The 14663-nt window shown below is 43.3% G+C and overlaps 1 protein-coding gene across 7 annotated transcripts in view; it reads right to left on the reverse strand.

Moving 5' to 3' along the window:
* The window catches only part of GRIP2 (glutamate receptor interacting protein 2), a 388526-nt gene that overhangs the window by 58358 nt on the left and 315505 nt on the right, over positions 1-14663 (reverse strand). For 6 of the 7 annotated variants that reach the window (XM_082209301.1, XM_082209298.1, XM_082209302.1 and 3 more), the window contains exons 3-7: positions 13596-13731; positions 13071-13216; positions 11753-11839; positions 11175-11250; positions 9898-10043 (exon numbers count right to left, since the gene is read on the reverse strand). In XM_082209301.1, coding sequence (XP_082065427.1) covers positions 9898-10043; positions 11175-11250; positions 11753-11839; positions 13071-13216; positions 13596-13731 — 591 coding nt within the window. The remainder of the gene's footprint in view (positions 1-9897; positions 10044-11174; positions 11251-11752; positions 11840-13070; positions 13217-13595; positions 13732-14663) is intronic. The other variant, XM_082209299.1, reaches the window with a different exon arrangement.

The raw sequence follows: 14663 nt of genomic DNA on the forward strand, positions 1-14663 counted from the left end.
TTTGCCCCTAAAGGTCACCCAGCTTTCAACAACAAGAAGAATGGGGAGCTGGGAAAAGAGATCTGTTTACGTTTCTCCAATATCAATCATTTCCCCATGGTCTCGTGATGGACTGCTGTGATGTAGTTTTGTACACGCACAACCCCACTCCCAAGTAAAGACTCTGAGAAGTGTATTTGGTGTGCTTTATTAAAGATGCTTAAAGATCTGCAGGAAGACGCAACAAACAAGTGCATGTTTGGAATTGGCATGGAGAATGGAGGGCATGCCGGTCCAGGTCCCTTATCTCTGGTCTTGGGCAACACCACTTGACATGAACCTTGTCACCTAGGTGAGATTCTCATTGCCAACTCAGCTTGAAGGTTAGCTGAGGGAGGGGAGTCCTGCTGTGTGACATTCAGCAGGACTATTTCTGCAGGTCCCCAAAACAGACAGGGCATCCCCTTTAGCTGGACAAGCAGTTCAGACACCACTCACATATATCCAATTCAGTCTCTGGAGATCTAATGTGAAAGCAATGAATCTCTGATTGTCCGCTGGTGTGTTAAAGGGCTCCATTGAACTTCCCTTTGTGCTGCATGTGCAGGCAGAGTTTTGGGATTTGGAGTTCCGTGCCCAAATGGTGGTTGTTTTTTTGTTTCTTCTGGCACTATCCCGAGGAAAACCCACATTTTACCGCTGAATCAAAGCAAACAATAGGAGGATATCCCTCCTATGCCCAACCTGTTTATTATGTAAAATAAACTGGAATATTGCAAAAGCCATAAACCTCTAGTAATCTGCCTCCAGAGGAAACACCACTGGGATAAGCATTGTTCCCTGGACCTTCTTATCCTTCAGAGAAGCAGGGGTTGCATAGCAATATATTGCACCTAAGTAAAGGTACCCCTGTCCGTTAGGTCCAGTCGCAGACAACTCTGGGGTTGCGCACTCATCTAGCTCTATAGGCCAAGGAAGCCGGTGTTTGTCTGCAGACAGCTTCCAGGTCATATGGCCAGCATAACTAAGCTGCTTCTGGCAAACCAGAGCAGCACACAGAAATGCCATTTACCTTCCCGCCAGAGCAGTACCTATTTATCTACTTGCACCCTGACGTGCTTTTGAACTGCTAGGTTGGCAGGAGCAGGGACCGAGGAACGAGAGCTCACCCCATCATGGGGATTCGAACCACTGACCTTCCAATTGGCAAGCCCTAGGCTCTGTGGTTTAGACCACAGTGCCACCCGCATCCCTATATTGCACATACATGCACTCAAAATGTTCCTCTTGCTGCTCACAAACACATCTCTCTTCTTCTTTGGATTTGGCACCGAAGTTCCCTTGGAAAGGATACTACAAACTTCTGCATCCTTCATGTTTGATTCCGTCGCTCCACCAAACAACTTAAGACAACAAGCTGCCATTCCTCCCCGTGCTTCTCTCTCTAAAGGCCAAGGTAGACATGACAGCGCTAAATCCTACTGCAATCATGTGGGAAGTGAGGTGGGAGAGGAAGAGAAAACGCAGTCTACCTAAGGAAAAAGTAGGGGCACCGAGCTGAGAGGAGGTAAATCCTTCTTGGCTTTACTTCCCTAAAGCCCTTTCATCACTGCACACTTATAATATTTATTGACATTTGTCTGCTACCCCAAAACATAAAGTTTCCTACTTTTCTCTCAGTCACCTCACTTCTTGTTTTGGAGCTCCAGCTAAAGCTGATGTTGACGTGGGGTGGAGGGCTCAGATTTCTGTGGGAGGATTCAGATTTCCATGCCTCTTCTGTGCCTTAGACAGGATCATGTAATGCCTCCATTACATGACCCTCGAAATTCATAAAATGAACCAATATTATACCAGATGCATGTGGTATGGGCAGAGGATACATATAAACACAGGAGATGCGCCATACAATCCATTGCAAGGTACAACCCAGTTGCTCAGAATAACTGATCACCCACTGCCAAAAAATAGGCTTCTGATGGAAGGACCAGATTCATGCAACATGACAGAGGGCATGTGATGTACGGCGTGCACACCTTTTCATGGGGCAACAACATCCCTGCCCATCAATGCCCCCTGGTGTGTACACAAACAGAAACAAATCTGACACCAATGAAGCTGTGCTGATGTGGAATAACACTGGGGGAGGAAGGAACAACATCACTGTGCTCTAAGGCAGTAATGTGAACATGCCCCATTATTCCACCGCCACAAAACACTTTGGAGATCCTTGACAAATGGCAGCAGGACTTCCGGGGAGGTGCCTCCGGTAATGGCGGAATTCCTCTGACCGGGAGGAATCTGCTCCGTGGGAATCTGGGTCTGGCCGCCACGGTGAAGGCGGAGACCCGTTAAAATCACAGGTGGGAGAAGCCTGTGAGCATGGGATTCGGCGGGCACCTTTTGCGCCTCCCCCACTCGCGGGGAACCCCGGTTTTTGGGGCTCCAGAGCGACGTGGGGTGAGTGGCACGTTGCATCGAATTGTCTGCTTCTTCCACGGAGCGAAGCTGCACAGCTGTTGCCGGAGAGCGCTGACCTTTTTCCTGTGGACAATTTGACTTTAAAGTAATTACCCGTGAGTAGATCTGAAACGGAAGAATTGGATTTCTAAATGTTTAATTTGGTATCGCAACAGGGAGGTTCAAAACAGGAAGTCCGCCTTCCCCTTTTGTAAATAGACTGAGGCAATGAAGTCGCAAGCTGGAGTCCTGGAAAGTCTTTGGTAAAAGATTAAATTTCCATCAGTAAAGAACATTAAACCCCCTCTTGGAGGCAGGAGAAGAGAGGGGGAAGTTGTGGATTGATTATGCCTGTGGGAGAGAGTGAAGAGATTTAAAACACCGCCGCTCTGACCCTGGAAACGGGCTGCTAGTAGGACTGGTGTCTTTTGGAATGTTCATTGACAGCGTTTAGAACGTTCAGTGACAGCTAGTTAAACAAGAGAAATACATTGTTTCTACTGTCTCCGGCTGCTTTAAAAAGGAGTAAAAGTAACTGAAAATCGAAACTAATTTGAAACTAATTTTGGATTGTTGAAAAGAGGATACTATTGACTATTACAAATAGAAACTGTTTCCCCCTAGTGGAAGCCTTTGAAACCGGTTGTTTTACAAGAGCTGGGATAGGGGAATTTCCAGCTGCAGGTTAAAAACCATGAGACTGTGGGACTGACCTTGAATCTTTTAAGTGTTATGGTAAATGGAAGAGGAAAAACAGACCAGTCAACTGCTGAGAAAACATTAAGGTCTGGAAGGACTTGGCAACAATCCAGAAGAGGTCCATCATCAGGCTACCCTGCTCCTTCTGTTGCTGCCTTTGTACCAGCATATTTAAAAACAAGAAGAATGTCGACAGAAGAGGCTTTAGTGGCTGCATTTTATAAGATAAATGACTCATTGGATCAGCTTAACAGGAAAATGGACACGATAAATGCGAAAATGGATGTTTCAATTACTAAAATCAACCTAAATACAGAAAGTATAAATAATACTAATACAGAAACCACCCAGAAATTGATACAGGAACCTACTTTGATACGGCAAACTGCGGAGGAAGCCAGGGAAAAAGCTGTTGTTGCTGAATGTAAAGTAACACAACTGGAGAGAAAGAGAAAGAGAGCCCCAGCCCTACAGAGGCAATTTGATGAACCTAAGTTGACGCTTGCTATGGCTGAACTTAAAGAAAAACAGACCAATTTGAGGATTAGAGTTCACTTTTGGTGGACATGCCCAAGGATTAAGACACTTTGGGAGATGATTTATAACGAAATGAAAAAGGCATTTAAATATACCCTTTTGAAGAAGCCAGAGGCCTTTCTCCTGGGCATGGTTGGCCAATTGGTGTTAAAGAAGGATAGAACTTTTTCCATGTATGCAACAATAGCAGCAAGAATACTCATTGTGAAGTACTGGAAGACACAAGATTTATCTATTCGGGAAGAATGGCAGAAGAAGTTGATGGACTATATGGAATTGGCGGAAACAACTGGCAGAAATCCGAGACCAGGGAGAAGAGTCGGTGGAAGAAGACTGGAAAAAGTTTAGGACTATTTATAGAAATACTGTAAAAATAATGAATGTAAGAAAAATGTTGGAATGAAGTTATATGGCTCTAGTAGAAATGCTATAAGGAATTAAGTATAAATAGATTAATAGAGTATTAAAGGGAAAAATAAGCTCAGAATATGTTAAGATAATTATAGGATAGAAACAGAGGAAGATGAAAGGAATTGCTGAAACAATTAATAGAAGTGGAATACAAAAAGGGAGGTGTGAGGAGGTCGTGGAAATAAGGGAATGAAAGATAAGATATTGAAATTGTTTGTGTGTTAAATGGTTTGTGTCTTATTTTGTTATGCTTTTTTTGTTTTGTCTATTTTGTTGTGTTTAAACGGTTGAAAATTAATAATTTTTTTTTTAAAAAAGACAAATGGCAACATTCTCCATTTGGGGAAATATCAACATGTAGCTTTCTCACTCAAGTATAGGAAGGATTACTTGGTTAACTGAACATTTGTGTTCCCAGATCAAAGACACACCAGGAGCCGTCTCTCACTTTAATTCTCAAAGTAATGGCTGGGAAGCTTTTCATTTCACCTTTTAATATATGGATTAGGAGCTATCAGTTGAGTGACTGGTTTAAAACTAAGTACTTAATTTGTGTCCACTGAGGGGTGGACACATAGGAGCTAGGAGAGAGAAGCAGGTATGCACCCTTCAGATATACTGGGAAAAGTCAAATGAAAAGGCAATTGGAACAAATCTGGGGTAAGAGTTCTGTTTTAAATTTGAAGGCTGTAAGCATTCTTTGGTCCTTCTTCAAAGAGCTTTGCCAGCTATGGCACCAGCTCTGCAGATCAGAACCCCCCAAATTATCCATGAAATTTGTACAACCAAGAATTTCTAGTAGAGACGAAAAAGTTTTCCTTCACGGGGAACAGCTTCCCAGCACTTTTTCTGTCCCGTTCAAAATATGTCAAGAGCTCTTGTGTTACGAACAAAAGCTTAGAAGCATGAGGCATCTAACCCCACCATCACCCCGGACAGAAAACTTCAGGAATAAAAGTGTCACAATAAGGGAATACATGTTGGCGGATATAAAGAAGCAAGCAAACCCAAAGAAATATATGTGCCTACAAGGCAGAAAAGCAAGGAAAAATTCACTCTGATGCGCTTTACTTCAATAAGCCAGCTCCTATCAGCATCACCCAACCATATGCAGTAAACATGAATTAGACCGATGTCTCGAAAGACTATTCTTATGTCAGTTGTTTGCAATCTGCAAAATATTTTTTTCCTCATTTCTGTCAATGCGTATTTGCTCTATATTCTGCAGTGCTCCCCCCCCCCAACTCCAGGTATCATTGAGGAGCTACTGCAAATCAGATCAGAGTTTCAACTGAAAAACTGGCATGCAGAGCGACTCTGGCCTTTGATGACCTGGTGCCTTCCATGTCAGAATGGCTGTGTTGGCAGAGAATGATGGGAGGTGTAGTCCAAAACTGCCTGGAGGCCACCAGGAAGGTGAAGGAAAGTCGGCTTTAAATCACGGCCTCTTGGGTGGAGATGCATGTTCTACATTTTGACAGTGGCGTAGCGTGGGGGGGGTGCAGGGGGGCCCGGCCGCACCGGGCGCAACATCTGGGGGTTAGGGTTAGGGGGCGCAAATTACTTGCCTTGCCCCGGGTGCTGACAACCCACGCTACGCCACTGCATTTTGATGTGAGACAACACAGATTCTGGAAGCAGAAATCCCAAGTTCAGAAGCCAGGCTGAATTGCCACACCTGTACTTTATTGATCTGCACTGTGGGGCTGGGGAGTTTCTCCCTTGTAGATACGAGATGAAGGTCTGCTGGACAGATTGGCAATTAAGAACCCCAAGACAATGATGCGCTGCACAAACCACAATGCAGGCTGGGTGCCAATTTGCATGTGCTTATTTATATGTACAGAGGCAAATTTAGAAACAATTTCTATAATTTAAAATAGAAACATGATACATCTCACCACAGTGTGGAAGGCTGTGACCTGCATGTCTGCTCAGTCTGCTATGCAGGTAACCAACTGTCAATGGGCAAACTCCAGGTTCCTGCTCTCCCTTCCTTTGGCTCTTTATTTTTAAAGTGGACAACCCTTCAAATAGAGAACTGGGATCTGTAAATTAGGACACATGGCCACTATATCAGGGCCTAAGGTGCAGACAAACAACTTATAATCTGAGTAATACTTGACTGCAGCACATCAGAACGTGTAAGTGGGAATGCATGATCAAATACTGCTCCACCACGCATCAAGGAGAAGAGGTCTCACCTAGCCTTCTTTGTGACATGCTAGTTTTACATATGTAGGATTTCCTACCCCCTCAAAGGAGGAACCAAGCAAAACATGGTCCTCTCCTGCTTACACCATGATGTGCTCCAGTCCACTTTAACACACAGTGACCTAGATGTAGTGTGATGCTGTGTATTTTTTTCTGTGTGTGACCAGTTTTGAAAGCTCAAGAAAATAATGTTACAGTGGTACCTCGGGTTACAAACTTAATTCGTTCTGGAGGTCCGTTCTTAACCCAAAACTGTTCTTAACCTGAGGCACGCTTTAGCTAATGGGGCCTCCTCCTGCTGCTGCCACGCGATTTCCGTTCTCATCCTGAGGTAATGTTCTCAACCTAAGTTACTACTTCTGGGTTAGTGGAATTTGTAACCCCAGTGTTTGTAACCCGAGGTACCACTGTACACGCCTCCCCCAAAGCCTGCAAGCTTTTTTAAAAAAACCTGTTATGAGGTAGTACTTAATGTGATCAGAAAAGGTGCAGATGGGGAAATTAAATCTTTGTTCCTCAGCTGATTTCTTGAGTAAAACCCCAAATTTGAAATTGATATGAGATTCCCTGCCTCTCAAAAGCAAATATCAGCTTCCACTCAGGACTGTAGTAGGGAAGAAAGGGTTAAGTTCCTTTATTTCAGGCCTGTGCAGGGAGCGGGGGCAGCCGGGTACACCTGCCCCAGGCCTCAGAAAGCTGTCTGAGGGGGAGGGCGATCCACCAGGGGCCTGCCAGACATACACTGTCATGTCAAGAACCAAATTCCCACCCCGGGCCTTTGCATGGGCCTGCTTTCTCCTGCCTTCTCTGATGATCAGAAATCTGCACATGAACTCAAGGACACATAATCCGAGTTATCTGAGTTATCAATTGGCCCTTGATTTTGGTTAGAGCAGAGCTTCCCAAAGTGTGTGTCGTGACACGTTAGTGTGTCCACTGCAGTTTGTAGGTGTGTTGTGTGAATGCTCCTCACACTCCTCTTGGGGCTTGAAAGGTGTTAGGTTTAACCTCTGGCTGGATAGTAAAACTGAATTACTGTGATGCAAAATGATGCGTGTCTAAAAGGTGTGTCACCAGCATGAAAAGTATGGAAAGCTCTGGGTTAGAGTAATGCTGTTATCTCCATTAAAAGGTCAAAAATTGCTTAGTTCTGACCCCCCCCTCCAAGTTTGGAATATATTGCATGACAAAATATCTAAAAGCTTCTCCAATATTTTTATATATACACACACAATCTAGCTGCACATTGACAGTGTTCAATTTGAGGGGTGGGGAGCCGTTCCACAGTCCCTAGGCACAACTTGAAGCATTCTGAAATCCAGAATTTACTAAAATGAAACTATAACCGGGTACCATTCTCTCCCCTCCCTCCGCCCACCTTTCTCTGCTCCAGAGCTTAAACAGGGTGATGTGGTTCCTTGGTTTACAATGAGAAGTGCAGGGGGAAAGGCTTTAAAAATAGGCAGTCCAGCCTGTTCCCCCACCCCTGAGAGGCATTGCACTCTGTGACAGTTCACCGCGCTTCTGCAGCCAGCACAGCTTTGGACTCAGCAGTAACCCTTAAACCCATCATCTGCACATTCTGTTCCGTATTTTCTGGCATGAACTGCTCTAATTTGCCACACAGCAGCTACATGCCTCCTACACAAATTCCGTGAAATTCAAAGGCTTGAATAGATGCTGTGCCGAAAAAAAACCACTTTGCATTGGGCTCCTGCAACTCCAGCAGAAGCAGTGACCTACAATACAAATCAAGCAGGGTTCCTCTTCTGCTCAGGCCAGGCCACCACTGCCTGTCTTCTACTCAGGGAATAGCCACAAATAAGACAAATCTGCCTCTCTCATCGAGCATCAGCAAGGGGCTTTAGCTCTTTCTGGCTACAACATGCACCAGGAAGAGATTAGGAACCACTGAAGTCGTGTCAGCGCAGGACTTTCTGGCACAAGTTCAGTCCCCAATCCAGCAGAATGAGCAGGAGGAGGAAGCCACCCCCTCTCAGCTAACATTGCCACATTTTGAAGTAATGCAGATCTAAAGAGGGTAAGATTATGAAGTTCAGAGTCTAAAATTTACTGTAACTTCATCACAGCTAGATTCAATTTTTGGTTTTTGATGTCCAGCTCTGAAGCCAGAGACGCGAACACTGAGGGTCTTTTGAACGTATGTGTTCTAGCATTAGGAAAACCAGGAGAAGAGAAAACATACAGGCTGTGCAGGGTAGGAAACAGGGTCCAAAAGGGGCTAGCAGCAGATTTAAGTTCAGGCAAGTCTCAAGCACCCCGTCAATTTTAATAGGCACTATTTTATATTCTTGTCTTTGAACAATTTTGCCAGAGAGAGGGGAACACATCCTTTCCTAAGGACACCATAAAATCCCTTGTTTATGCTCCCTCCTATAGCCAATTTCTGCATATTCTCTACTCCCATATTTCTCCTTTGCTAACAAGATAAGCGGCAGATGACTATAGATAACAATTTATAAATGAATGTTTCAATTATATTGTTCGGTCTGTGAATACAAAGCATGAGAACACAAAGCACTTTCCTTTTTCTTCTTCTTTGAACATAGATGGAAGAATGTGATCTGAATGAAGGCATATATTAAAACCTAGAAACAAATATTTTCTTGCATTTACTGGCATTTCAGGTGATTTAAGGATATGGGGACAGGAGACTAGATCTTCCTGTCTGGAATATTCACCTGGCAGGTTATCTGCTCTCCTTTACCCTGCAATAGTTTAATGTTCATGTGCCAAAGAGCATAATTTTCTATTTTTCAAATCATTTTTTACTTTATTTGGGACCTTTATGCATTGTGCAGTGCGTTTCCCACAGGTATTTAGTCGGGCACTGTGAGAACAGGATGCTGAACTAAATCATTGCCCTGATCCAGCAAGCTTGGCTTATGTTCTCTTTGTTCAGCTGTGTCACCTGCCCCTAACATACAATGGAAGGCTTAATAGGTTTAAATTTCTGGGGGAAATTTACACTCTCTGCTATACAGTAAACATCAAGCCATGTTTCATAATGATATCAGGGTTCATTCCATCAGAGCCAATCTTTCTGTGTCTATAACCACCTCCAAGTCTATATGTCTTCTGCAAAACATCTCACAGCTTTCCTAGAGAAGACAATGCATTGCCTCACTGCTCTTGCTCAGTAGTAACTGTAACATTTGCACCAAAGTACTTGTCTGCTACTCCATCATTTTGTATTAATTTGTGATGTTGCTAACGATCAGCTAACTTGTCTCAGCCTATGCACTTGTTGCTTAAGAAAGCTGGTGCATGAAATTTGGGAAGCAGAACTCGGGAATGTTACTGAATGTTCCTCAGAAAGCATATCTAGTTTAGATTTACTGTGTGACTCCAGGAGCACACCTCCAAACCCAATTATCTATCCTATGCTTGCTTTAAAAAACTACAACGTTTTAGCCCATTCCTCTTGGCCGCTGCGGTAATTTTAAACTTTTAAATGTTCACTGCCCACAGATCAATATATTCTGCACTGGGTGAGGAGAAAATGCAAATGAATTCCTCCCTCCCCATGGCCAAAGCCTGTGCGCCCCCCCCCCGAGGGAATCCAAAAGCCCTTACCCATTATGGTGACATCATACTCAATCTGGAAAAGTGCCTCTTGGTTGCACTGGCGAAGGATGTTCAATGCGTCAGCGTGACTCACACTGTGAAGGGGAATCCCGTCAACACTCAGCAGCCTGTCCCCAATTTTCAGAGACCCTTCCCTGTGGGAAAAGTGCACACAATTCTTAACACATACAAAACCAGGACAGACAGACCCCCCCCCCAAATGAAGCATATGTGGACCAGAAAACCAGCTTTTCAAACAGCTTGTGTTTTGACTTTTATTGCACATCTGCCGGAAAGAACAATGTTTCTTTGCTACCTTTAGTGCTTTGTATTATGTTGGATTTCATTCTTATGAGTCGCCCAGGGAGCATGTGTAATTGGGAAGCCGTTCAAATGGAGTAAGTGGGAAAGTCAGTTCATAACTAGCTTACCAAGACAAATATTTCTTTGGCCCCCTTTCCAGGTAGATTTAATGGCACAGATGTTGCTGCTTGAACAATTATCCCCATACTGGTCTCCAGCTGTTTTGGACCAAGGTAGAACACCATACCATCAGATGTCAAGGAAATAAACAAGTATCTGACTTCTAGAAAACATTCGAAGGCAGCCCTGTATAGGGAAGTTTTTAACGTTTGATGTCTTACTGTGTTTGTTGGAAGCCGCCCGGAGTAGCTGGGACAACCCAGTCAGATGGGCAGCATATAAATAAATTGTAGTAGTAGTAGTAGTTGTTGTTAGTAGTAGTAATAATAGTAGTAGTAGTAGTAGTAATTACTCCATCGCCTGTAGTCTAAAACAGTTGGAGGGCACCATATTGGTAAAGGCTGAGACAAGGGGTCTTGCAACAATCTATCAACCATCAGCCTCAATTAGAGCATACATAGCAGCTATTTTTAAAATCAGCTGCACAAATTAGTGGTAAGCATGGAAATCAGTATTTGAATTTGGTCTGAAACTATTTTCAGTCTCTTGAAACACTAGCTAGTGATCATTTGGGGGAAAGTTGAGAAAAAGAGACATGTAGAGAGTACGCCCAGATATCAAACTTAGATATACAGCTGGTATGCAGACCTACTAGGACAGGCGCAGGCAAACTCGGCCCTTCAGATGTTTTGGGACTACAACTCCCATCATCCCTGACCACTGGTCCTGTCAGCTAGGGATGATGGGAGTTGTAGTCCCAAAACATCTGGAGGGCCGAGTTTGCCTGTGCCTGTACTAGGAGCTTCAGGTAGGTTGGCAAAACATCTATTTGTTTAAGCTCCGTTGCTAAATGTGAACATTACCTGTCTGCTGGACCACCTGGCCTAACATATGTCAGTACTAATGGCCGGGATTTGTGCCAATCTTCGTGGGCTCCTCCTGTAACAAATTTGCAAAAAAACACACACAAATAAATGCTGTAATGCTGAGATAGGAAAAATCTGTACCACAGCAGAAGACACGAACCCTTCTCCTCCCCAGTTATTAAAGGATTCAGTCCAATGAGTCACTATGTGCATGGAAAGGCACCTGCTAATGTTAATGGAAATTGCCTTCCCTCTCCTCCCACTGCACACCCCCAAATCTGATCTTGGGGTTGCCCCAACTCTCACAAACAGATCTGAGGGACGTTCAGAAGGAAGACATTCTGTTGCATTGAGCGGAAGTCATTCTGTAAGCCATGTGACATTGATGGATGCAACCCAAAGAACCTATGAAATAAAGACGGAACCCCAAAACTGTATTTGTCAGCATTCTTCGAAGATTGTGCTGTATTAGCTAAAGATTTTGATTTATACAGAATAGCTGGCTTTATCCCCTCCCTCACTTTCACATGGCCCAGCAATGTAGTTTTATCATCATTAACCAAAGAGAATCTGACCTCGTAGTACAAATCCAAAACTGTTGCCTTCTTTGTACAGGGTGACATCAATGGTCTTTGGAATGATGCCGGCACTATTATCCGGGGCTAGAGATAGGGAAGAAAAGGGGTGAATTGACATCCTTAACCTGCCATACTTCTTTTTTAAAAAAACATTCTTCATCCGATACGAAAATTTGCCTAATCACATTCATAAATCTTGCAATATGAGGGGCTTTTGAAGCAGGTAAAAAGAATGCTTGCCTTAAGTATATGAAGCTATTAAACAGAATTAAAAATATGGCTAAATCAAGATCCAATCTTCTAGACTGCCCTCAAGCTCTCTTAATGCATACTGTACTAAAGCAAACCATTGCCCTTTTCCTGGAAGCTTCAGATCTGATTGCACCTTTCAGAAGCTGGCAGTGGTTACTGGACTGTCAGGTATCTTAGGCAAAAGGCCTGCAGGCAACCCTAGATGACTATGGTCAAATCTTCACAGCTAAAATAATAGTTTGATTATAAAGTAGAAAGCATGGTTAAAGTTCAGGCAGTGACCATCCTGTGCACATTCAATTGACATGTGACCACTGATGCGTGGGTCATTTTGGACCCAGAAGAGGGCAGAATGGGGTGGAACAGGATGGGGGGCGGGGGGGGGACAGGCTTATGCATGCTCCGCTGATGCACGCAGGGCCAAGAAGATTGCCTGTATTGAACATTCCTAAAGGAAATGTGATACTTAAAACTGCTTTGAAGGGGTTTTGTTGTTTTTTACTACCAAGTGGTATAAAAAATTTATTACCTAAATAAAAAAACAAATGCCACTTTGAGCTCCCTGGTGCAAAGATGGGCCATTAATGCAAAGAATGGTAATAATATCACCATCAAGAGCATATGCTTCAGTTTGTGAGTAAATAAGAATCTGATCGGTCATCTGCTAAAATATCCATAGACAGTAGAATTGGGGCACCAGTTACAGGTGGAAACAGTTTGTTTTCTCCATCTGCTACTGCCAGTAAAATCTTGTGGATTGCTAAATGTTTACAAGCAACAGCATCCAGAATTCTGGATCCAACCTAGTCACTGGAAGTGATCCCAGTTTCATATCACTGGCATTTCCAGTTAAAAGCATTTCCTAGAACAAAGCTGGAAGGGACCTTTGCCTGAAATGTTACAGATAGCTGCTGCTGCCGCCAGTCAATGGAGACTAACTGGAGCAAGATGGCTGAATGATCTGATGGTTCAAATCAATTTTTGTAGAAGAGGCAAGGAGGGAAGGGGAAGCCACCTACATCTTGAAACATAACAGCAGTAACTCCATCTAGGAGGTACTAACCCGCTAGTGGCAGCTCGTATTCTACCTCTAGCACCACCCTTTCCCCCACGTTCTTCAACAAGCTTATGATTTCGTCATGGCGAAGTTTCGTCAGATTAATCCCATTCACTGACTTGATGTAGTCACCAACGTTTAGCTGGTCGCTCCTGCAATAAACGCAACAAAACATCTCAATTGCATCTTTCCAGACCCTTGTCATAATTCGCATGATCTGCGATTACATCCTTACTGGCTTATTAAATAGAGAGAACTACCTGCATAATGAGGAAGGTGAACTTAAACGCCATATGGAAAGTAACAGCAGATATTACTTGATAACCATGCACAAAAGCATTTTTCTTTATTTTTTAATAAGGAAGGTTCAGGGAAATGAGAAAAAGGTTTATAATATGCACCCACTGAAGCATAACTAGTAAAGTTGTGTTAGGAGGTGAGGCTGAAAGACGTTATTCCTTAGCTATCTAACATGCAAAAAAGTGCTTTAAACCAATTGCTGGTCTATCCTTGATAATGTGATTGGTTTACCTTGCTGCCAGCCCTCCTGGTCTCAGGTTGGAAACTCTTGGTTTACCATCTTTATCTGTACCACCAGATATAGTTAAGCCAAGGGTGCTTCCTTCTTTTTTAATCAGTTCCACAATAGTGACTCCTCTGAATTCTTCTGTGGAGAAAATGTAGGAAGAAGACATTGTTACACTGCACATCTCGCAAGTAAAACAGTGAAAAATACATTTCAGCATTTATATACAACATCACAGACAATGGAGATGTTCAAAGTGCTTAATAACTCCCCAGTCCTTCCTACTTTATTTTTCCCAAGCTGCCTATGTTGGGGGGGGGGCTAGGTGGGTCTTTGCTAAGGGTTACCCAAGATCTTTGGCACACATCTTTCCAAAAATAAGGTTGATAGTGTGCCAGGCTGGTTTTTTGTTTTGTTTGAAGTCTTATTACTTGCTCTCTGTTTCAGAAGAGGAAAAGGCTTGCTGTCTATTAGTTCTTGTATAATGTTATGTGTCAATTTAAGCGCTCAGGATCCACTCCTCTCTCTTCTATGCATTTTCTGCTTTGGATTGCATTGGTGACTCTGAACTTCTCCATGGTGCAAACGGGTGTAGGTGCCACAGTATCCACAGGTGACTGCAAATGGGCCTAAACCCAAGGACACTCAAGTAATGGAAGAACGAAGAATATCACACCTGTGTCATTTAAATGATAATCTGACATTAATGCATGAATGAAGGTGAATAAGTGCTGCATAATGGTCCCCCTATAAATATTTATCACTCTCCAGCCTTGTAATGCATACGAGTAGAGCATGTTTTACAAGTCTTCACTATTACGGGCTCAAGCTGCTACAGAATGTATCGCATCTCATGCGACTGATCAATCAAAACTGAAGGAACGATAAAAATGAGTAGTAGTTGGAATGTGCTCCTCAATAGCTTTTTTCTCCTCTTCCTCCCCACCTTCAACATTTTCTTCCATTTCCTCCTTTTGGCTTTGTAATTATGATGATGGTGATTATTATTACAGGAATTACCTGAGCCTAATGCTGCTCCATCTCTTAACTATGGCTATGAGGTCAGGAGTGCT

Source organism: Podarcis vaucheri, assembly GCF_965113315.1.
Source record: "Podarcis vaucheri genome assembly, chromosome: 2".
Taxonomy (NCBI): domain Eukaryota; kingdom Metazoa; phylum Chordata; class Lepidosauria; order Squamata; family Lacertidae; genus Podarcis; species Podarcis vaucheri.